This window comes from Pan paniscus, chromosome 1 (genome assembly GCF_029289425.2).
Source record: "Pan paniscus chromosome 1, NHGRI_mPanPan1-v2.0_pri, whole genome shotgun sequence".
Taxonomy (NCBI): Eukaryota; Metazoa; Chordata; class Mammalia; order Primates; family Hominidae; genus Pan; species Pan paniscus.
Genome location: NC_073249.2, coordinates 205,309,327 through 205,332,175, shown reverse-complemented (window position 1 = coordinate 205,332,175; position 22,849 = coordinate 205,309,327). Strand labels below are relative to the sequence as shown.

Here is a 22,849-nt window from a genome sequence, read left to right as displayed (position 1 = left end):
AACTCTGGACTCCGCTGCTTCTGAGAAATTCTTTGACCTAATCTAGGTCCACCGTCCAGCACCTACCAGATGTGGGACCATCGGAGCCCTCCTCAAAGGAGACACCCTAGATCCATATTGACCCCACCTGTCCTGTCTCCAGTCCCCAAGCCTCTTTCTCAAAGATGATCTGTTTACCTCAGTTCCTGGGCAGGCCTGGGCAGCTGGGCTAATTCCCTTATTCCAACCCATAGCTCCAGCTGTGTGACCTGCCCTGGGTTGAGGGTGAGGTGTGCCCAGCCGGCCGGGAAGCTGGAGGATGGGCAGTTATCCTCCTGTGGGTGGAGGAGATGGTGGCAAAAAGGCTACCACCTGGGGCCCTGTGGCCTGAGTGAGTCCAGACCCTGTCCAGGAACTACTCCACTCCCCACACTTCTCATTTCAGACAACAGTTGCTGAGGCAGACAGGCAAGGTTTTGCATTTTGCTTTTAAACTTGTATTGCACTAACCTAACTCTTTTAGAGATAACAATAACTGTATGAGGCAAGTTGCCATTACTCTACTCAACAGATAAAGAAACTGATGCTCACAGAATGCCCAAGCTGGTAAGTAACAGAGCTGAAATTTGAAGTGTCCGTGCTCTTAATGCTAAGCTAAACCAGGGACAGGCAGGGTAGGTCACACAGGCCAAGTCCCTCTCCAATGATCATGGTTCACACACCTCTTCTGAGAACTCTATTTCTTTCCCTCAGTCAAGACAGAGCCTCTTCCTCTCTTCTCTTCCTGCTGACCTAGCAGCCTTTGTACCAGCAGCCCTTGCTGTCTCCCAGAATCCTCCACCCTTCAGCAGAATTCCCAGGTGAATTCCCCACCTAGGCCCCACCTCCAACAGTTACTCCTCCCCAAGCCAGGGCCCCACCTTACATGCTGCTCCTTCAAACTCTACCCAAGGCAGACTATGTCCCCAAGTGTAAGCCCATTCTAAAGCCCAAGTCCACTTCGAGCCCCGCCCTCATCCCAGACTAGAGCCTCCTCTAGCCACACCCCCACGCCATGTCCATTAGCCCCGGCCCCTGACTCCACCCCCAGCCACGTCCCATCCCAGACTCTACACGCAGGCGAGCGGCCTCTAGCCACACCTCCACACCATGTCAATCAGCCCCAGTCTGGGACTTCGCCCCAGCTACGCCCCCTCTCAGACTCCAGTGCGAACGGCCTCTTGCCGCACTCCCCATGCTGTGTCAATCCCCCAGTCCGGGACTCCACCCCCTCAGCCACGCCCCTTCTGCCAGACTCCACCCCCACGCCGTGTCCATCAGTCTATCAGCCTCAGCCTGGGATTCCGCCCTAGCCACATCCCTGCTCCCCGGCCAGTTAGACCTGGGGCCCTTCACCTTGAAAGACTCAAAGAAGCCGCCGCCCCCACTGCCATTCTCCATCTTGTCCTCGTCGCCGCCCAAGCCCATCATGGACTGGCTGTGGATGTGTAGTTCCTCATAGAGCGTCTCCAGGAGGGCGGCCCGCGTCCGCTCCTGTGGGCCAGGCCCAGGCCGTCAGGAGGGACCCCAAGGATCAGCCCTTCGGCCCACAGTTCAAATCCTGGCCACCTTCTGAGGCACGGGCCACCTTCTCTGAATGAGTGGGGAGTGGGGAGGGCGGAAGGCTCCTGCACCGCCTTCCCCCAGGCCACTCCACAGCTCAAGCATCCCCCAGGGACCCTCATATGAAGGGCCCCTCAAAGCCCCTTCAAGATCTGGCTTCATGTCCCCACCCCCCAGGTCCACCCCCCACCTGACAGGTCCCAAGGCGTCCCTGTCAGCCTAACCGCCTCCCAGCATCTCCTGGGAAATCCTCAGTATCCCTCCGGCTTCCTCTCCCCGACCTCCTACTCGTCCATCAATCCATCCAGCCCCAGGTGTCCCCGCTAAGGCCAAGGTCTGAACATGGCTTTTCCCTTCCCAGGGACAGGGCTGAAGTTATAGGTTGGAAGGTGAGAAGAGGGTCACCCAGCCCTCACAGCCCATCCTCACCTCCAGTTTGGCAAACTTCTCTGCCTTGTAGCAGGCATATTCAGCATTGATCAGCTTTGTCAGCAAAAATTCCTGGAACTCAGGCCCCTGGAAACCCCCAGTGTGGAGGAGATAAGAAAGGGAAGTTGAGATGACACATAAACAAGGGTCGGAACCCCAATGAGGCAGAGGCTGCAGCTCCTGAACCATGCTCTGCTGGGGCCTGGGGTCACCCTCTTCACTCCCAAAAGGGTATCTCCCTGGGCTTAGCTCCCCAGGTACCTTCAAGGGGCCCCAGTGCCCTTCATGGCTGCCCACGCCCTCGGGAGAGCAAACTCCACAGATGTTAGGGTCTGGGTTGGGGTCTCAACCTACTGCTTCAGTCTAGGGTAGCAGAACACGCTTTGTACAGAGCTGAAGCCCAGGCTTGAAGTGTGCCCCTCCCCAAACATTTTAGAAGAAAGAAGAGACTGGAACTGTCAGAAAGAGAACAGAAATGACGAAAGGCCAGTCTACTATGGAAAGTGTAAAACAATTGTGTAGTTTATCCTGTGACCTTGTGAAAAAAAAAAAGGTGTTTTCAAGATGAACGGAAAAGCCAGGCCCCGGTTGCAGTTAGGGGAGCCCAGCTGCCCTGGCATACGAGACTTTGGGACCTCATAAGGCAGAATGTGTATGCACCCCCCAGGCCCCCACCCATTTGTCCTGCTCTGCTCATGACTGGGGGGGTGCCCCTCACCTTCCTGAACACAGCGGGGTCCGGGAGGGGGGGTCCAAAGAAGGGCACATCATCTCTTGCAGTGACAGAGACCTGGAAGGGAGGGCAGCTGTCCGTTCCTGTGGAGCCTGGGGTCTGCTCTGCCCCACCCAGCCAGAAACCCCTACTTTGCCTCCCTGGACTGCCCCTTGGTCGGGGAGACCCAGTGACTGTGGGCTGGATGAATCTTTCTTCCAGAGATTTCTGCCCTCTATCTTTTGCCCTGAATTTTAGTGGTGGAGATGGGTAGGGGCCTTAGGAATCATCAGGATGGTGAAGGCAGAGGAGGCTACGGGAGGTGGACAGTGATACCAGGCCAGGAGGCAGAGGAGGGAAACTGTCCTCTCTGAGGGGGTGAGCTTTGGGGAAGACAGGGGGTGTGGTGTGAACAGTGCACCATTGAAGCCTTCCATGGTCCCCCCGTTATAGCTGGAAAAAGTGAGGCTCAGAGGGGCATCCCAGGGAGGGCAGAGCTGCAGTCAGGGCCCTTGCTGACGCCCCTGGGAGGCTCCAAGAGCGCCCACCTTGTAGAGGGGGCCATCAGGGCCCCCGCCCTCAGCCTGCACCACTACGTAGGCATGCAGGAAGTTGGACGCGATCATGTCGGGCACGAAAGGAGTGTTCTCATCCTGGAAGACCACAGCCACGATGTCGTTCCCGATGTGCCGCTTCCGCTGCAACTGAGCACAAAGCCACGGGCCTTCATGGTCTGGCCAGAGGGGGCCCACGGGGGAGAGGGGTGCCCACGGGGGTTTAGGAGGGTTTGGGGTAGTCAGAGGGCACATCTAAGGATTTGCTTTCCCCAAAATAATGTAGCAAAAAAACTTGTCTTAAAACTATTTTAGTTGAAAAATGGCCTGTTTGGAACAACGTACACTCTTTAGGTGATGAGGGTACACTAATATCCCAGACCTCACCACTATTCAATTCATCCATGTAACCAAAACCCACTTGTACCTGGATATCTATTGAAATTACCAAGAAAAATTATTTTAGTTTTCTTGGGATGCTGTGGCAGATGATGATATCAAGGCCGAGAGAAGTGACTTGGAAGGTGCTATAATGAGCTATAATGAGCTTGGGGACTCGAGCCCAGGTCTCTTGGTCCCCAGACCCTACCTCTCAGCCCTTCTCCTATCTCAATGCCCCAAACATGGCCCCCAATTGAATAAACAAGCTCAACTTGGTATACATTCATGTTGCTAAAATGAACACAGACCCTTAGTAAACGAAAGTTAAAGACACTGAAAATAAGGAATAGCTATTTCCATTTTTCTCACATTTCCTTTTATCCCCCTGGGCTGGGGACCTGACTGGGAAGGCAGATAGCCCTGTAGGAGGCTCAGGACAAGGGGACACGCTTCTGAGTTCAGTTCCTGGCACATGCCTTGCATGTCCTCGAGTCCAGGCCTTTGCAGAAGCTGTTCTCGCCACCTGGAACATTTCCCTTCCTTCTCCCAGCTCCTTCACAGACTAAAAGTCACTTTCTCTTGAAAGCTTTTCCTGACTCCCACCTCTGCCAAGACTACATGTCCCCACATGACCCCATGATGCTCTCCACTCCCCATAAAACACCAGCTCAGATCTGCTGAACTCTTGCAATGTACTAGGCACTGTTCTAGTCCCTCTATGCACCCACGCATTTATGCTCACCTAGGAAGTGGGTGCCATTCTGACTGTAGAAACCAAGGCTTTCTGTCTCCCCTGACCCAACGAGAGCCCACAAGTGGGGGCGCTGATCATTTCCATCTCCATCCCAGGGCCCAGCGCTGAGCCTGGCGTGATGGAGGCTGAACAGACAGGTGGAGGGGGAGGACAGGTGGAAGACGGGAGGCAGGTGGGGGTGCCCAGGCTACCTGCTGGGCGTCCCCTTCTGTGTATGGCAGCTTGGTGGACACGTGAAACATGATCTCCTTGTTGCGGAAGTTGCAGTACACAGATTCGGTCCCCGTCTGCCCGTGGGTCACGTCCAGGCCTCCTCGGAACCTGCCCCCGGGCCCCCCAGGCCACGCCTCAGTCTCCAGCCCCGGCCAGGCCTCCATGGGGCCAGGACAGGGGCTCCCTCCCTGCCCAGGAGCACAAGTCAGATTACACTCTGCTCAGCCCACCCTAATACTCACCCCTTAAAGTCCTGCAGTTTGACCTTCTGGCCAAGAAATTCAAGGAACTCCACGAAGGCGGGACTTTCCTCATTGGTGCTGAAGAGTTCTTCCTCGGAGGTCTGGGGATGAGGGGCCAAGGTCATTGAGCTGGAGTTCCTGAGAAGGCCCTGCCTTCTGTCCCTACTTGGACCCAGAGAGGGCCGGAGGGAGGACCTCTGGCAGCCCCTGGGCTCCTGAGTCCCTTGGCCGGTGTGCTGCCCTGGAAAAGGTGTGAGGCTCCAGATATGGGGCCAGGTGGGGAGGGGCGGCAGGGAGGAGGTGAGCACACCTGCCCAAGCTTCTGATAAATGACGCCAAACTTGAAGTTATTGCTGATGACATGCTCGTCAAAGGTGACGATGAGCCGGGAAGCCTGCAGGAGAGGACGCCGGGTGAAAAGGCTGCGTGTGCAAGCTGCCATTCGACGTGCTCTTCCCCCGTGCCAAGCACTGAGCCAGGCGCTCTACACACGTCACGTCATGTGATTCTCAGAACAAGCCTGGGAGGGAGACAGTCCAGCTGTCCCCTCTGAAACTCAGGTTCAGAGACCTTAAGTGACTCACCTAGGGTCAATGGCTTGCAAGCACATGCAGGCTTGGGATTTGACCCCAGGTCTGTTGGATTCCAAAGCTTAAGTTCATCGCTCCTGAGTTTTTCTGTGAGCCCCGGTCCTGCCATGCCAAGCCCACCCCTACTCCACTCTAACTCCCAACTCACTCCTCGGCTCCTCTGTAAACCCACATCATCCTCCCAGAACAGGACACGTCCCACCAATTTGCTGTGGGCATTGAGCAAGTTCTCCTCCTCACCTTAGGCCTCAGTTTCCTCTCCCATAAGCAGGAGGGGGGCCCTGATTTCTGAAGCCCCTTCAGGATACCTTTCCTGGACCACACCACCTCACACTGCTCCAGAATTCAGTCAGGGACCCAAGGGTTTACCTGTCTGTCCTCTTCCAGGAGGTGCCCCTGGCTCATCCAAGGCAGAAGCCCGTGCCCCTATCCCCACACTGTCACAGTGCCTAGAGCCCAGCTCCCAGCATCCGAGCAGGAAGTGCCAGGGCTATTCTCTCTCTATAGGTCTCCTCTGGGATAAAAAGGCAAGGCCGGTAGAAAAGACACCCGTTCCAGGGGAGGACTATGGCACAGCTTGCTCTCAGGAGGGTCCCCAAACATCACAGAGGTTCCAGATGTGAGGCCAGCCTCGAAGGCAGACAAACCGAGGCTTAAACGCAGGCCCTCCTATCTGCTGTGCACCCTGGGGGAAGGCACAGGCCCTTTCGGTGGCTCCTCTTCTGCAAATTGTGGACTTCACAGGGTTATTGTGAGGATTAAATGAGAGAACCTTGGGAAAGTATCTGGCACACAGAAGGTGCTTAATAAATGCTCAGTCTTCCAGTTACTCACCCACCCTCAGTGAGCTGTGCCCAGATCCAGCCATACCTTGGGGTAGAGCACAGGATAGAACCGATCCACGTTGACGTCTTCACACACCAACTGCAGGAGGAGATAAGGGAGGGGTGTGAGGTGTGGGGCCAGGGAGGAGAGGATGGGGCTGCCTGGGCCTCCCTGGTCAAGGTCTGGGGAGGAGCCATGCTGGGAATGGCCAAGGCTAAAGCAGGACTCGGGGTTCACTGTTGCTCAGGGAACGGAGGTCCCCTGAGATCTGAAGGTGCTATAGAGAAAACCAAAAGCACACAGGCAGGGGACGGGGGCCTAGGAGAACACGTGGCAGCCCAAGACACGATGGGAACAAGTGAGAGACAGCCTCAGGATAGGGCGGCAGGCCAGGGCTAGGGCCTACAGCTGAAGGGGACGCGCCAAGGCAAGCTGAAGCCCCACAGGTGCCCATCTGCGGAGCCAGCCCGGGAAGCTCAGGGGAGCAGAGACCTCACCTTTGCCATCTGGACAACATTAGGGAACTCGGTGAGGCAGGAGATGGGGATGACATCATGGTATGTCCGGCACTTGGTCCTGAGAAGAGAAAGTCACACGATGAAGGCCTGGGCAGCAGGACAGGAAAATGGGAACACCACCCCCCACAAAGTAAGGCCAGAAGGGGGTGGACCACAGCGAGGACCAGAGGTGATGATGGGTGTCAGGCTGACTCGGGTACTAACTTGCTGTGCAACCTCAAGCAAATCCCTGCCCCTCTATGGGCCTTGATGAAGAGAGTGGGTCAAATGAGATGGGCTCTGAGATTGTAAGACCTCAGCCCTTCCTGCCATTTCGGGACTCCCCCACCACCCTCACCTGAGCAGCAGCCGCAGGTGCTCTTGGTCCCCGATGACATCGTACTTGAGTGAGAAGACAAGGTGGCCGAGGGCAGTGTCCAGTGAGTAGTAATTGAAATGCTCCTGCAGTGGGAGGTGGGGGCCAGGGGAGTGGGTGAGGCTGAGCATGGGGCTTTTGGAAACGAGGCCAGAAAGCCAACCCACTCCCAGATGCAGGTCCTTCGCCGATAGCAGGTGTCACGGCTGATAGCAGACCCCACATCAGACAGACCTGCACTCAAAGCCCCACTCTGCCACTGACCAGCTGGGCAGCCTGAGGAGGTCACTTGGCCTCTCTGTGCCTCACTTTCCTAGTCTGCCAAATAGGAGGGAACCCTGTACTTTGGTGGCAGCCAGGACTGAAAGGGATGAAGTGCTTGGCTCAGTTCAGTGAAGGTGGGTAGTAACGCCGGATCTCTGGGTGTTCATTGAGTCTGGACCATATTCGGACCTGCATGCCTGTCTTCAGCCCTGGTCCTTCTCAGGGCTGGGCACCCAGCAGGTGCTCAATGAGCAAAAGCTGATTGCCCAACCTGTGACTCTGTGGCCCCTGAAGCCAGGGCCCGTGAGAAACAGGAAGCGAAACATCTCACAACACACAGGGTGGCTGGCCAGGCAGGTTTCCACCCTCCTGTCTCACCTGGAGGAGAGGGCACAGGGTTGGGAAGACACCCTGGGGAGTATCAGGGGTGGCTGAGGCAGGGATGGCACCCCCAGAGAGGAGCCCAGGGCTGGCACCTCCGGGTGGGGAAGTCCCAAAGCCGAGGGCTGGAAGTTCAGGGAGACACCACCCAGCCTGGCCCCGGGCTCCCCCTGCCAACCTCAGCCCCAGCCCTAGCCCAAGTTCTGGGAGTGGAGCTGGCTGCCCGGCCACACCCACCCCAGGAATCATCCTAGAAGTAAATCCTGTTCAAACATGAACACCTGTGCTCAGAGGCCAGGAGCAGATAGAGGCAGGGGCCAGTGAATGTGCCCCACGAATCTGCAGCTCAGGGGCATTCTCAATGGACCTGGGGCAGAGTCCCCCAGCTCTGCCTGGGCACAGAGTAGCAGAAACCCCCAAATGCTTGACATCATCCAGCAGAGAGGGAGTGGCAGGCACTTGATAAGGAGGCCCCTGGCAGGGAAGTCCAGAGAGTGGGGAGTTTCCTTGGACACCCCCAAGCCCAGAGGAGCCCCCGGGACACAGTGGGAGAGCGGGCTCAGGGTCCCAGGAAGTCAACGCCCAAAGTCATCCTAACCTCCCCTCTCTGCCAGGATAGGGCCCAGTGCCTGAGCACCTGGCTGCTTCCCCCATTACCCCACCTGGAGTCAGGAAGGGGCCCTGCCATTCTGCCAGCCCTGGGGCTTCTCCCTCATTACTGCTAATCTGATCCTGGACATGAAGCCTCTTCTTTTTTTTTTGAGATGGAGTCTTGCTCTGTCGCCCAGGCTGGAGTACAGTGGCACCATCTCAGCTCACTGCAATCTCCACCTCCCAGGTTCAAGCGATTCTCCTGCCTCAGCCTCCCGAGTAGCTGGGATTACAGGCGCCCAGCACCACACCTGGCTAATTTTTGTATTTTTGTTAGAGATGGGGTTCTGCCATGTTGCTCAGGCTGGTCTTGAACTTCTGACCTCAAGTGATCTGCCCACCTCGGCCTCCCAAAGTGCTGGGATTACAGGTATAAGCCACGGCGCCCAGCCGCCTCTTCTGACCCTCCAGTCTGCACTTCTTCAGAGCCTGCTGCACTCGAGGTCCACTACCTTCATCTGTTCCTACCTTCATCTGTCACTTGTCACTCTTTCAACAAACTTTTCTGAGTGCCAACCATGTGTTTGGCATATACAGTACCCTCAGATCCTACCACCTGCCAGACCCAGCTGGGAACCTCTGGACAGCAGGTGCCTAGGATGCAGGTCTCGCTCCACCTCTAGGGCTCAGCTGGGAAGTGGAATTCCATGCTGGGTTCTGGGTTTGTTCCCAGGCAAAGGCTCCTGAACCTGGGCTTGCTGGTTTAGTCCCAGTCACAATGGATCCTCCCCTAACTCCATTGGTTAGCACCGGTGTCTCCCAGAGTTAGGCCAATGGCCGGGCCCAGACTGAGGTCACACATCTTCCCAACCCCCAAGGAGTCACCTCCTCTTCCCAACACACACACACACACACACACACACACACACACACACACACATATATACAATGACTAGGAGCATGATCTCTCCCATGCACCTTAATGGAAGGTCAGCCAAAGCTGGTTCAATTCCCAGGCTTAGTCATCGTGTGACCTTGACTAAATCATTTACCTATCTGAGCTTCGGTTTCCTCTTCTGCAAAAACAGAATAATCCTGATATCACCAAGTAATTATGAAGACATGAAAACAGCTAACATTAACTGAGTATTTACCATGTGCCAGGTGTGGTTCTAGAAGCTTTGCGTGTACTTTTATTATCCCTGTTTTCACCGATGAGGAAAGTTAAATAACTTGCCCAAGGTCACACAAACAGTTAATGGAAGAGCCAAGATTCCCACATGTGCCACGAGGCTCCAGAGCCCACGACACACTTCTCCATTTTGGCTCTATGCTGACGAAGAGACAGCACCCAGCCTGCAACCTGACACACACATTCCCGGCATGGGACCTCCCCTTGGCTCCCACAACACTCTGACAAGTTGTTGCTGGGCAGGGTCCCTGCTCTGTGCTGGTGGTGGGGCTGGGGCTGCATCAACCCATGACATTACTGTTCTCCTAACTCCAAGCTGCCCAAAGGGAGGGCCTGGGTCTATTGTGTTGGCTGCTGTATACCTGGTGCCTAGAACAGGGCCAGGCACACAGCTAGTGCTCATTATTTGCCACCCCTGACTGAGCACTTACTTTGTCCCAGACACCACTGTAAAGACCTTACAGATATCAGCTCACTGAAGCCTCACAGCAACCTCAGGAGGTGGGTATCATTACCACCAACCACCATTTTCACAGATTAGGAAATGAGGCACAGAGAAGTTAAGCGATTTGCCCGATGTCCTGTGTAGTGGGTGGCAGAGCCAGGATTCAAGCCCTGGTAGAGTCTCTGCCATGAACCACCACGCCATAATGCTGCCTTTGCAATCAATGTTGAATGAACAAGTGATTCTGCCATGCATGTTCCCTGGGGACTGGGAGTGTGTGTGGTGGGAGCACATTCACTCAGGGCTCTAGGACTGTCACCCAGCCCTGGCCCGTGGGTTCTGCTCCCTCCCAGGCCCACCTCGAATGGGGCTGAACTATGACCCACCCCAGCCAGCCCCGCTGCACCAGCCGGCCACTCACCTTGCCGAGAAAGTGCTTCCGGTAGATGCGGGCTGTGGGGTTGCACTCGAGCTTCACCTTGGTTGTGGGCGACTGCAGTGGCTCTGTCTCGGGGATGCTGGTGATTTCGTGGTTGGTGCCCTCAATCCAGTAGCCCCCAAACTGGGGCAGCAGGATGAGGGGGAAGGGTCCTTCTCGCCCCAAGACCTGAAGAGGGACTCAGCTGAGAGCCACCCCACACTGTACCCCACTGGGCGCCCCAGGACACCCTCCCAACTCAGACCTGGAGCCGCTTCTGTCGTGGCTAAGGGGTATGAGGGGACAGGCCAGAGCCTGTGTGGGCCCCAGGGTTCTGCTCCAGCCCTTTCCCTCAGCCAGACCCAGACAGCGCCGAGACCCAAGTCTCTAACAGGGGGTGTGGGGGCAGGTAGAGCTGGAGCATGACCTTGGCCCAGGAGGCTGGAACATTTGGCTCAGAAGGCCTAAGGGTTCAAATGGGCTCTGAGGCCTTGGGCCTGCAAATTAAGTCTCCAGCCCGCAGCAAGGCCTGCAGGTCAGGCTCCTAAGGAGGAGGACCTGGTATCCAGAAGCCCTGCGTAAGTGCCTCCTGGGCTTGAGTAAGGGTGGGCGCGGGGGTCTAGCTGAGTACCTCGTGCACGCTCGGGTACGGAATGTAGTCCTCCTCTGTCTGCAAAACACAAACAGGGCAAGGGTCTCTCCATCTGTCCATCCTCCAGTGCCCCCAGAGCTGGCCTCTGCTTGGCCAGCCTCAGGGCTGAGAGTGCGGATGGGGCTCTGGCCTCATCACCTCTTACAGATGGGCAGGGGCTGAGGCAGGCTTAGCGTGCCGAGTGCTGGCATCTTCTGGGGCTCTCCTTGCCTGGAGAAAGGAGGGCTCACTGCCTCCCCAGAAGAAACCGCTGGACTGCCTGGAGGGCTTGTTAACACGGATTGCTGCACCCCACCCTAGAGCTTTGGATGCAGCGGTCTGGGCGGGGTCTGAGAATGTACATTCCTCATAGGCTCCCAGGTGGCACCGACGCTGCTGGTGTGAGGGCCTCTGCCCCAAAGAGAGCATCAGGCTTACTGCCCATGCACCCTCCTCTAACCCTCACCCTGTAGCCCTGGGCCCACTCCACCAGGCCTGGTCTTCTAGGGTCTCTGGGATCTCAACTCACCAAGAACCACATGCTAAGAAAAGTGGGTCAAAAACAAGAGCCTCCCCTTCATCTCGCTGAGTCCCCTGCCTCCGGTCAGTCTCCTCACCAGTGGCTGGGGGGCACCCAGGCCTGCCTCCCTATCACTCCCTCCCCATCCAGACAGCAGCTTCATGGAGCAGGAGCTCATAAGTCTCCTAGGGCCTGAGTTGGAGTCTTCCTGCAACTGCTGGTCATCACTGGTTTCAGGGAAAACATTTGGCAGCAGCTGTCTTTGAGAGAGGAGGGCTTTGAGTTTGGGGTGGGGACGCCTGGAGAGGCAGGGGGAGTCTGCAGCAGTGAAGACCGAGAGGAGGAGCTAGAATAGAGGCCCCAGCCCTCTAGCAAGAGAGGGGTTCTCCCCATCACAGAACTCCTAGAGGGCAGGGGCTGGGTCTACCCTGCTCGAAGCTGTGCCTCCCCCCCCACCGCACCTGGCACACTGTAAGACTACTTGCTGAAAGGGGATGGATTTCCTGCTTGATGGGTAGTGGTGGCAGCACTTCCCGGACCCCCTCCACCCCCTAGAGAGGGAGGCAGACTGCCAGGCCCACCTACTTTGAGGGGCGGCGGGAAGGAGCAGCGTTGTTCATCCATCCTGCTTCCCTGTAAGAGAAGGCAGCACTGTTACACCCTCCCAGGCCTGCCGCCAGGCGCTGCCTCCCCTCCCCAAGGCGTGCAAGGGGAAAGCCCTAGGAGGCGGCCCGCGAAGGTAGGGGTACTCCCAGGGCAGGGTGCTAGCTGGCTGGGGGCCCTGGGCCTGTCTGAAGGGCTGGCTGTCCCGGTAGTGACCGGGGCTGGAGGCTGGCAGCCTCAGGGAGGGCTGGGGACTCTGCGGGAACGCACGTGCCGCTGGGAGTGGGGGCAGGGGAGGTGCACATGCCGGTGTGTGAGCTGGCGGGTGGGGGGGCTGTTATCTACACAGATATGTGTTGAGGGAGAGAGGGGGAGGGAGAGGCAGAGACGAGACAGAAAGACAGAGAAATAGGAGGCATTGGAGAGAGAGACAGAAAGAGAAACAGGAGGCATCGAAGATCAGAGGGTATTCAAGGCACTCCCATCCCAGCACCCCCGGCCCACCTCCCATGCAGACGGGGCTGTGGGGTGGAGGGTGGAGGGGTAATACCTCCCACTCCTGCAGCACAGTCTCTGGCTGACAGGCCCCCAGCATCTGTCCCCTCCTCCAGTTCCATTCCACCTGGGCCCCCCACCACAAAGCCTGCGGTGTCTCTCACTGGGTGAGAGGCAGTGTGTGTCTGTGGGGTGGGTTGATGAACTGACCCCAGCCCTGTTGCAGTTCCACACAGGGATGGGAGCTGGGAGCCTAGATGGACTCCGGCATCAGAGAGGGGGTTGGGCATCCTCTACCCTGACCTCCAGACAGAGGACCCTGGACAACCAATAGCCACCATCTTCTACTGGCGTGGCCTGTCCTCAGAGAGGTGAAGGGCTGGAGATGCAGCAAGGGCCCCCCAGCCCCAGCCCAGCCAGCTCTGTGGCTCCCCAGAACAGGCCACAGAGCCATCCTCACCTGCATCTTCTCAATCATCTCAAATAGATCTGTGTTCTGCAACAGAGGCATGGGAGAGCGAGGTCAGCTGATCCTGCCAAGCCCCAGAGGAGTCTCCACCCGCCCCGGCCCTCCGGGTCCCACCAGCTCTGATCAGTGACCAAGGCACCTGTCTGAGTAGCAAGCGGGAGTGACGGGAGCATCGTGGGAGGGGGTTCTGTGTGGGAGACCCACAGGGTCTGGCCGACTGCCAAGTGAGGTGAACCCAGAGCCTAGGGCCCAGGGCCAGAGCCACCCACCCACTCAGTCCTGCTCCCTGACGGGCTGCTACCCTTGGGGAGGGACAGATCGTCCCCAAGTCCCAGCTGCAGAGATGAGCCCGTCCTGGATCCCCAGGAGGGGTCTATGCTTCTCCCCACCTCTCCCGGAAGGGGGCAAGGCTCAGTCAACCAGGCTCAGGCCACAGCCCACTGCTCAGACAGCCCACCCCTCTCCAAGGGGAGTGAGCTGGGGGTGCTTCAGGGGAGAGGACACTGGGATGCCCAGCGGCCCAGCACCTGTGCATGAGCCACCTGAACCCTCGCACGCTCGAGCTACCCTCTCCCGGGTGAGCCAGGGCACACGCAGAGTTAATCCGGTGTCTGCCAGCTGCGCTTGGCAGCCCTGGCCTCTCCAGCGCCAACTCCCTGCGAGCCTTCCTGGAAGGCGGCATCCCTGCCGGCTGGCCCGGCTGGGGGCTGGGCCTGGGAAGCCCCCAGAGCCTCCAGGATGGTGACCCTCCCCCTGCCCCTCCAAGGCTCAGCTCAGGCGGCTCCTGCTGACACATGTGCTATGGAGTTGTACACCAGGAAGCACGCACACTCTCTCTCTCTCTCTCTCTCTCCATCTTTCTCCCTCCCCTCCTGCTCACACACACAGAAGCCTGCACACCAATATTTAAAGTCCCACTGCACCACGTATATGTTTCGTGTACCAAGAAAACAACACACACAAACACATATGATGGGGACTGCGCACAGTGATTCTTAGAGCTATATACTAACACACAAATATACACATTGGCATTCTGAGTTACACAGGAGCACACCCACTCAAACACATGCAGGTCCAAGTACCAGGAGAGATACACACACAAATGCAAACCCACACCTGTGCAGGTCTGCACACCAGTAACTGCACACAAAGCTATGGTAACACCACAAACCACTCTCGTGTGAGAACAAGAGGCATGACAACACGCAGCCACAGAGGCGGGCAGGTGTGTCCAGGGAGACCCAGATGCAGCCCTGCATCTGGCTACAAGCCCTGCCTGCCCCGGCAGGGTCACATAACAACAGTAAATGAGACTCAAAAGGTATCCAGCAACTGCCGGGGTAGCTAATCCCCAAGGATGAGGGCCACGGTCTGAACCTCACACAGCCCTCACCTGCACACACACACAGAGCCCTGGGAAGGGTCACAAGATATAAGCCCATATAAATGTGCACACTGTGAGGCCTGCCCATAGAGGCAAGGCCCACCTTGTAAAACCCACCACAGGAGTCCATAGGACACCTTGACCCATGGTCACCTATGGTCACACCCAACACCTCTGCATTTGAAAGAGACAATTCCGCAGGCAGTTACTGCAGAAACCACAGACACACACCTGAAGTCCAGGCAGACAAACATGCCTGTCAACACAACACACTGTATGACAGCAACTTTGGCTTCTGTGCCCAGGTCAGCCACACAACCTCAGCTGGGCATGACCCCAAAGAGTCACACTGATGATGGGTGCATTAATGTCCCCCATTAAGACACCCCACTCAGGGTGACCAAACGTAGCCAGGAACACTCTAATACACCTTGTTGCATTGGGAATCAGTCACATAAACACTGACACATGGTCCTGTCACCCAGAGTGTACACACAGCAACAAGCAACACCCACAGCTACAGCCTCAGAGGGAGCAGCAGACGCCCTGACACATGCGAGGGCTCTGAGAGATGGGGTCCAGATGGGGGGTGCCCCACATGAAAGCACCACCACAAAGTGGCCCTGGAGCATTCAGAGCCCCCCAAACGGGGCAGGGGCTGGGTAAAGTGGTCCCGACGGTAGCACGCACCCACACACACCCTGCCGCTGCAGCCCAGAGCCACAGTGCCACCCGGGAGGCCACAGCAAGAGCCCCAGGGTCCGGGACCCCAGGGTAGGGGTGCGCCCCGTGGCCGGTGTCAGCCCAGAAGCTCACACGCCCACCATGACGGAGCCTTGCCCGCCCGCCCTGGCTGGGGCAGAGCCGGCCGGGCTCCCCAGCAGTCGAGGTGACTCAGCCCCGGGGTCCCTCCGCCATGCCGCCCCGCCCGGGTCCTCACCTGCCAGCTGGCCCCCGCGGGCAGCGAGCCCCTCCGCGGACGGCCGGGTGGCACCGCGGGCCGCGGCTGTGCCATCCCGAGCGCGGCCCGGCCCGGCCCCCGCCCAGGCGGCACTTCAGCTGGCCCAGCCGGCTCCTGGCCCGCGCGCGCCCGGGTCCGGGCCCCGCAGCGCTGAGCTCCGCGCTCCCGGCTCCCGGCGGCGGCGCTGCCTGCGATGGGTTCGCCCCACGGCGGGGCCCGGAGGGGGCGGGGCGCCAGGTACGGGCGGCACGGCGCGGGGCGGGGCGGGGGCGCTGAAGCCACGCCCCCCGGGCGGCCCGGCCCGCGGCCCCGGGACACCGCGCCTGCGCGTTCCGGCCCGAGCGCTAGAAGCTTTCGGTGCGTCGGGCTCCCCGAGGGGGCCCCCCACTCGGTTCTCCCCAGCGCGCCCCCACCTCACTTTCTCCATCTTCCCAGGCTCTGGGTACCCCGCCTCGGCATCAAGGACAGGGTTGGGTTACCTTGCAGACAGAGGGCTTTTCTTGAGCACCTACTTAATGCTGGGCCCTTCGCATGTGTCGTAATCTCGTCACAGCCCAGGAGGTACAAATGTCATCTCCATTATACAGATGAGAAGCCGGTTCCAAGAGGTGAAATAGCTTGCCCGAGACCACACAGTCAGGAAGAAGTCAAAGTGGAATCCAGAGAAAGGCCTGGTGCTACTCTTTGGGGTCTGTCCCTTTTCCTCCTCCTCTCCTCCATCCTGCTTCCCATGCCTCACAGTGGCTGGCCTGCTCCGTCCCTTCCCCCGCCCTAGCTGCCCCAGATCCTGGGGGAGATGGCCACAGCACCTAGGGAGGGGCTGCCAGGCCCGTGGTATGGAGGAAAGGACCCAGGTAGATTTGGGGACATGTGGATTCTAGCTACAACTTGCTGAGTGGCCTTGAGTGAGTCCCTGCCTCCTCTCTGGACCTCAGTTTCCCCATCTTTAAAATATAAGGACTCTGTAGGCCCTTCCAGCTGGCTCTGCAGTGTGTCCCTGGCCTGGTATAGCCACTGTACAGCAGGGACAGGGACAGGGCCTTGCTACCACTTCCTCCAGACAGATGTTGGGAACACAGCAAATGCTTCCTGAACTGTGGCCAAGCAGACACAGCTGCTTTGGATGTTGCGGGGGCAGGGCTGCCCACCAGCTCAGAGCCATACCTCTGTTCAGCTTCCTGAAAGAGCTGCCAGTGGCTGCCCACCACCCTCCAGCCCCAGAACTAAGGGCTCCTGGAAGGAAAGCACTGTGCCCTCCCTTTCCCCCTAGACCTGGCCTTGAATCAGGTTTGGGCCTGGAGAGCCAGCAGGAACTCTGGAGATGTGTGTTCCAGATACGGTGTAGCTTTGGTTTTAATAATTAACAACAGCAAATATTGATTTATGCAGCCACTTCCAGGCCTGAACGCTTCCGGGCACCCATCGAAATCCAGCCAGAGAAACATCCATTCCCACACTGCCCCCGGGGGAGGCGAGACCTGCTCACAGCACTGGAGATGGCTGTGTGCCAGGTGGCATGGAAGGTGTGTGCACATATGCGTGCAGCCATGTGTGCGTGCGTGTGAGACTCCACGACCGGATGTGGCTGTATATATGTGGGCATACTGTCTTTCTGTGTGTATGGGAATGCCTTGGTATGGGAATTTGTGTTTGTACATGTGTATCTCATGCATGTGCAAGTCTCTGAATATATTTACAGACCGGTGGCTGTGGCTGTGTGTTTTGTGTCTGTGACTCTGTCCCCATATGTAGGTGTGGGTAGGCTGTGTATGTACGTGTGTGCAGGTTTCTGAATCCCCGAGTGGAGAAACCCCTGTAGGGAGGAGGGAAGGAGGGTCCTGGGTAGCTCGATGCCTGTACAAATGTGGGGCCTGAAGGGAGGAGAATGTCCCTTCTGGGTGCCCTGTCCAGCCCTGGGAATGTAATGACGCTGATAAGAGCTCAGCTTCCTAATTTCTACTTTCCAAAGTACTTTCACCCAATTGCAAGCTGGCAAGGCAGGTAGAGAAGAAACTGTCACCTCTGTTTTACAGATGAGGAAACTGAGGCCCAGAGACGGGCAGGGATTTGCCCACTGGCAGAGGAAGGTCACCTGCCCTTCAGATGGATGCCATCCATGTTATAAATGTGCACAGAGCTAGGGGCACCAGGGGAGGGGAATGGAGAATATGTCACAGGCCTGTGTTCCCTCAGCCCAGCACTGGCTTGCTGGAGACCCCAGATGAATCATTCAGTCTCTCTAGCCCCTGGTTTCCTCTCCTGTCAAAGGAGGATGGTCCACAGACTCTTGATTCTGAGGTGGGGGTGGGCTGTCGGGAAGGGAAGGTTCAGAGCCCGCTGTCTGAGCTGTGTTGGCACAAACGGAGGCTTCTAGCCAGACTGGGTGGAAGCCAGGAAGCCCGAGGGGAGGCAGCTTTTCAATAATCCGAGAAGGTCAACCCCAGGCTGTCTAGCACGCAGGGCCCAGGGCTATGGGCTGCTCTCTCTCTCATCTCCTGATGGGAAGACTGAGGCCCAGGGAGGGGAAGCTGTGGTCCGAGGGCATACAGCCCTTGGTGAGAACCCAGGGCTCCTCCTGAGATGCTCAGGGGAAGAGGGACTGGGAGCTTCATTCATGAACCCAGCTGTCAAGTGAGGGCTGCCATTGAGTCTCTCCCTTCCTGCCAAGCCCCGGATCCACATGCCCCAGTCTTGGGCTGTTGCCCAGACAGAGAAAACAGGAGTCAGTCTCAGGAATCTCCTGCTGCTGCTCCCAGCAGCCCCATGTGGGACCCCCATGAAGGTGGTGGCCCCACATATGGACACCATTCCTTGGCCATCTGCCCTCCCAGCCTAGGCAAGGTACGTGGCCTTTATTCCAGGCCAGAGCTCTCAGGGAGGAGCCTGGTGGATTTTGCCTCTGCTATTTTCTGGCTGTGTGACCTTGGGAAGACTACTTTACTTCTCTGATCTCCTGCATCCTCAACTAGATAATGCCTACTACCCAAGGTTTACTAAAAGGACCAGATGGCATGATGTCTGTGGGTGTGCTTTAGAAACTGCAAAAAGTGCTGCAAAAGTGAGAGCTTATCACCCCTGCATCAGAGAGGCCCTAACACCAGGCCCTCTGGTCAGACAGCTTGCATCTGGTCGTGGCCCCACCACATCCAACCTGAGTGACTTTGGGCAAGTGACTGAACCTCTCTGAGCCTCAATTTTCTCATCTGCAAAATGGGACTGATTATAGTAGCTATCACATAGTCCAAGGATGAGATGAAATACTGCAAATAAAGCATTAAGTACTCTCTTAGTACACAGTAAGTCTCAATAAATATTAGAGGTTATTTCTGCTATTTGATGTCCTGCATACATTGTTCAGTTATCTATTGCTTTACTGGACTGTGGCTCCTTGAGAGCAGGATCTGTATCAGATTGGTTTCTGGTCCCTTGGCACCCAGCACAAGGCTTGGCATGAAGCAGGTACTGGGCAAACGTTTGATTTTAACGATAATGATAGAGGCTCGTTGACAGGGCTCTTGCTCTGTGCCGGATGCTGTGCCTGGGCCGCCCTGTCTGTACTTTGCAGCAATCTTCACAATGACCCTGTGAAGTGGGTCCTCTCATTGCACCTGGTTTACAGATAAGGAGACTGATGGTGACGTTGATTGTGGAGATGATGAAGATAGCTGGGGGGCTGGTTTATTCCCAGCTGTTTTGCTTAGATTCGCCCTAAGCCCCTCCCTGCCACAGTCTACAGACCTAGATTCAACGTTTGTGACAGCACCAGCCTCACCCCGGGCTCAGGAGTGGCAACCCCTTAGGAGCTAAACCCCATCAGCATCTGCCTGAATATTTTACCTTTGCCCAAAAGCCATTCTTGGGCCTTTCCCAGCCCTGGGCATGTGTCGGAGGTAGGGGGCAGACCAGGGGCTGTAGGTATGGAGGGGGACACTTACCTTAGGGTAGAGTGAAGGAGTATAGGAGGGAACTAAGTTCACTCGTGACAGGTCTAGTGCCTGAGGGAAGTGCTGGTTCTGCCCATCACTCCTCCTGGAAGAGAAAGAGTCTGAGGTCAGGGAGAGCCCCAAGCCAGGAAATTTGGGAACTCTGGGAGAGTCACTCTCAGAGCTGGGGGATGTGAGGGAGGATAGACTTCATGGAGGAGAGGGTCATGGGTTCCCCAAGAGGAGGGAGAGGAGGGGCTTCATTAGCAGGGCTGCCACACAGGCTCTCCTTCCCCGGAGATCAGAGACGTGGACAGGGTCTCTCCCCAAGCTCTCCATTAGGCCTCCAGCCAAGCAGTGACCTACTCTGAAGATGAGTAGACTGAGGCAGGGGCACTGAGGGTTGCTGTGGAGGGTGAGCTTTCTGGACTAAGCAGGGTGCCCCCGCCTCTACAGTGGACCCCTCCCTGAGCCTCTGGGAGTAGCTGCCTTGGCATTGAGAGGCTACCAGGGCTACCACTATTACGAATGACAGTGACCATAACTGACACTCATTGGGCCTACTACATGCCAGGCCCTGTGCTGAGCCCTCGTTCCAGGCCCGAGGGCATGGCCTCCTCACCACACTGGTATTCCCACTTTACGGACAGGACCCAGCTGTGCACAGAGGTCACACGGCTGGCCGGCAGCAAAGCTAGCATCTGCATGAGACCTGCCTGACTCTAAGCCCGGACTCTCTGCCCACACCACACCCTTCCCTGAGGAAAGAAAGCAGGTCTGGCGAGGGTGAAGTCAGCTCCTATCACCCTAAAAAGCCTGCTGAGGCCACCTCTGGGGCAGGGAGAGGAAATGCCCAGTGGTTCCCGGGATCCTGGGGCTGGGCAAGCAGGCCTGGCTTCCGCTGCTGCCTAGGGCCACCCTGACGTGGCTGCACCTCTGCTCAGGTCCCATCAAGAGAGGCTGGTCCCTCGAGGGTGACTCAGATGATCGCTGGTGGCCTACAGCAGGCTTGAGTCAGGCAGAGCCGGGGCTGCCACACCCCAAGAGGGGAAGGACCCGAAAAAGTCTGGCCCAGGAAGAAGACTGAGAAAGCTGTGAGCCTCCCTTCTTCTTCTTTTTTTTTTTTTTGTGACAGAGTTTCGCTCTTATTCCCCAGGCTGGCGTGCAAATGGCTTGATCTCGGCTCACTGCAACCTCTGTCTCCCGAGTTCGAGCGATTCTCCTGCCTCAGCCTCCTGAATAGCTAGGATTGCAGGCATGCGCCACCATGCCTGGCTAATTTTGTATTTTTAGTAGAGACGGGGTTTCTCCATGTTGGTCAGGCTGGTCTCGAACTCCCGACCTCAGGTGATCTGCCCACCTCGGCCTCCCAAAGTGCTGAGATTACAGGTGTGAGCCACTGCGCCCAGTCTGAGCCTCCCTTCTAATTCCACTCAGCCCAGCTACTCCAGCAGGAGAAATGGCCCAGAGGAACCATCCACAGCCCCACTTATGCACTGGAGGCCTCTCCACCTCCCAGGAGTGATGGCATCTTACAAGAAGGGTCTGCGCTGGGCAATGCTTGACCCAAAAGGACAGATATGGTGGCAGTGGCATTTCAAGCCTGTGGCATCAGTGTGGGGGAGATAGTCTCAGACACTGACTGGCTAGGTGAGCTTGGGTTAGTGACACAGCCTCTCTCAGCCTCAGTTTCCAAAAACATTCATCGCAGAGCCTGGGCAGCTCATGGGAATTCACTCAATGAAAACTTTCATATCATTTGTTCATGGTAAACTCTGGCTCCCCAAGTTTCACTATTTGTTGAATGACTGAATGAATGAATGAAGGTTGGGAGTCACTGAAGGGTTGTGAGCAAAGGAACGTCCCTACGCACAGGTTCCTGCATATTGCAGGGTACACTGACATGGGGAGAGTCTGGAGTGGGAGGGTGGGGACTAAAGAGAGGTCCATAGAAATAGTTACCGGCAGGCTGGGCGTGATGGCTCACACCTGTAATCCCAGCACTTTGGGAGGCCAAGGCGGGCAGATCACCTGAGGTCAGCAGTTCAAGACCAGCCTGGCCAACCATGGCCAATATGGTGAAACCCCATCTCTACTAAAAAAAAAAAAAAAAAAAAATACAGGCTGGGCGTGGTGGCTCACGCCTGTAATCCCAGCACTTTGGGAGGCCGAGGTGGGCAGATCATGAGGTCAAGAGATCCCGAGAACATCCTGGCCAACATGGTGAAACCCCGTCTCTACTAAAAATACAAAAATTAACTGGGCATGGTGGTGCACGCCTATAGTCCCAGCTACTCGGGAGGCTGAGGCAGGAGAATCGCTTGAACCCAGGAGGTGGAAGTTGCAGTGAGCTGAGATTGTGCCACTGCACTCCAGCCTGGCGACAGAGCAAGACTCCGTCTCAAATTTAAAAATACAAAAATTAGCTGGGAGCAGTGGTGGGCACCTATAACCCCAGCTACTTGGGAGGCTGAGGCAGGAGAATCGCTTGAACCCAGGAGGCGGAGGTTGCAGTGAGCCGAGATTGTGCCATTGCACTCCAGCCTGGGCAACAAGAGCAAAACTCTGTCTCAAAAAACAAAAACAAAAACAAAAAACAAAAAAGAAATCCAGATGAGATATAAACCTTTTTTCCAGATGAGAAAACTGAGGCTCAGAGAGGTTCAGTGACAAGCCCCAGGTCGCACAACGGGAAAGGGCAGGGCTGAGGTGTGACTCCAGTCCAGTGTCCCTTCCACAGCGTGCATCCCACTGCCCTCAGCCCAGGCCCTCAGTCCCATCACCTGGCCTCCTGCCCCAGTGACCTCCCATCACGGCCCTGGCTCCTGCAGCCACCGCCAAGCGCCTTCCCTAGGCCCAGCTCCGGCTCTGCTCTGTCTGGCCTGGACACCTGCACGCTGCCTCCTCTGACACATGAAATGGGAGCAGCCAGAGAGGAGGTGACCCGCCCAAGGTCACATGGAAAGCTGAAGCCAACCTGGAGTCTGGGCCAGGCACATTCCGGGGTCACCTTCAGCCCCTGTGTCTGTGTGGCGGCTACTCTCCCTCTCGGGGAGAGCACCCATCTTTTCCAGGGAAAGGGTGAAGCAAGGGTGTGGGGGAAGGGCCCAGCTCCTAAGTGGGATGGGCCCGGCCGGAAGCCGCTGCTGACAGCTCCCCGGTTTCTTGGCAACTGTCACTGCACCTCCTCCCCTTCCCTTATCTCTGCATCGAGGTAACAATAATAATCGCACCATCGTGAGTGCAGCTCTTTGTACTTTTCAAAAGCCTTCTTTATCTGCTCACTCCTGGGACTCTCACCAGAACTGGAGTGGAGATAAGGCAGTCACTAGGATCCCCAATTCCCAGCAGGGCAAACTGAGGCTTGGAGAGGTGAAAACACGACCTCAAAGTCAGCCAGTAAGGCCTTGAGCAG

General features: G+C 57.1%; 1 protein-coding gene across 35 annotated transcripts in view; it reads right to left on the bottom strand.

The window, feature by feature from the left end:
• Positions 1 to 22,849, bottom strand: part of RAP1GAP (RAP1 GTPase activating protein) — a 70,435-nt gene that overhangs the window by 10,624 nt on the left and 36,962 nt on the right. For 30 of the 35 annotated variants that reach the window (XR_004670803.3, XR_004670812.3, XR_004670820.3 and 27 more), the window contains 15 exons: positions 19,447 to 19,540; positions 13,155 to 13,190; positions 12,182 to 12,229; positions 11,077 to 11,115; positions 10,449 to 10,634; positions 7,137 to 7,240; positions 6,779 to 6,857; positions 6,327 to 6,380; positions 5,177 to 5,260; positions 4,867 to 4,967; positions 4,603 to 4,732; positions 3,271 to 3,426; positions 2,729 to 2,800; positions 2,011 to 2,097; positions 1,375 to 1,512 (listed from right to left, as the gene is read on the bottom strand). Coding sequence is in view for 20 of the 35 variants with exons in the window: in XM_057299623.2 (XP_057155606.1) it covers positions 1,375 to 1,512; positions 2,011 to 2,097; positions 2,729 to 2,800; positions 3,271 to 3,426; positions 4,603 to 4,732; positions 4,867 to 4,967; positions 5,177 to 5,260; positions 6,327 to 6,380; positions 6,779 to 6,857; positions 7,137 to 7,240; positions 10,449 to 10,634; positions 11,077 to 11,115; positions 12,182 to 12,229; positions 13,155 to 13,190; positions 19,447 to 19,540 (1,408 nt within the window). In the remaining 15 variants the exon portion in view is untranslated. Of the gene's footprint in view, positions 1 to 1,374; positions 1,513 to 2,010; positions 2,098 to 2,728; positions 2,801 to 3,270; positions 3,427 to 4,602; positions 4,733 to 4,866; positions 4,968 to 5,176; positions 5,261 to 6,326; positions 6,381 to 6,778; positions 6,858 to 7,136; positions 7,241 to 10,448; positions 10,635 to 11,076; positions 11,116 to 12,181; positions 12,230 to 13,154; positions 13,191 to 15,490; positions 15,538 to 19,446; positions 19,541 to 22,849 lie in introns of those variants that run through there. The other 5 variants (XR_004670802.3, XM_055096937.2, XM_057299624.2 and 2 more) reach the window with 2 other exon arrangements.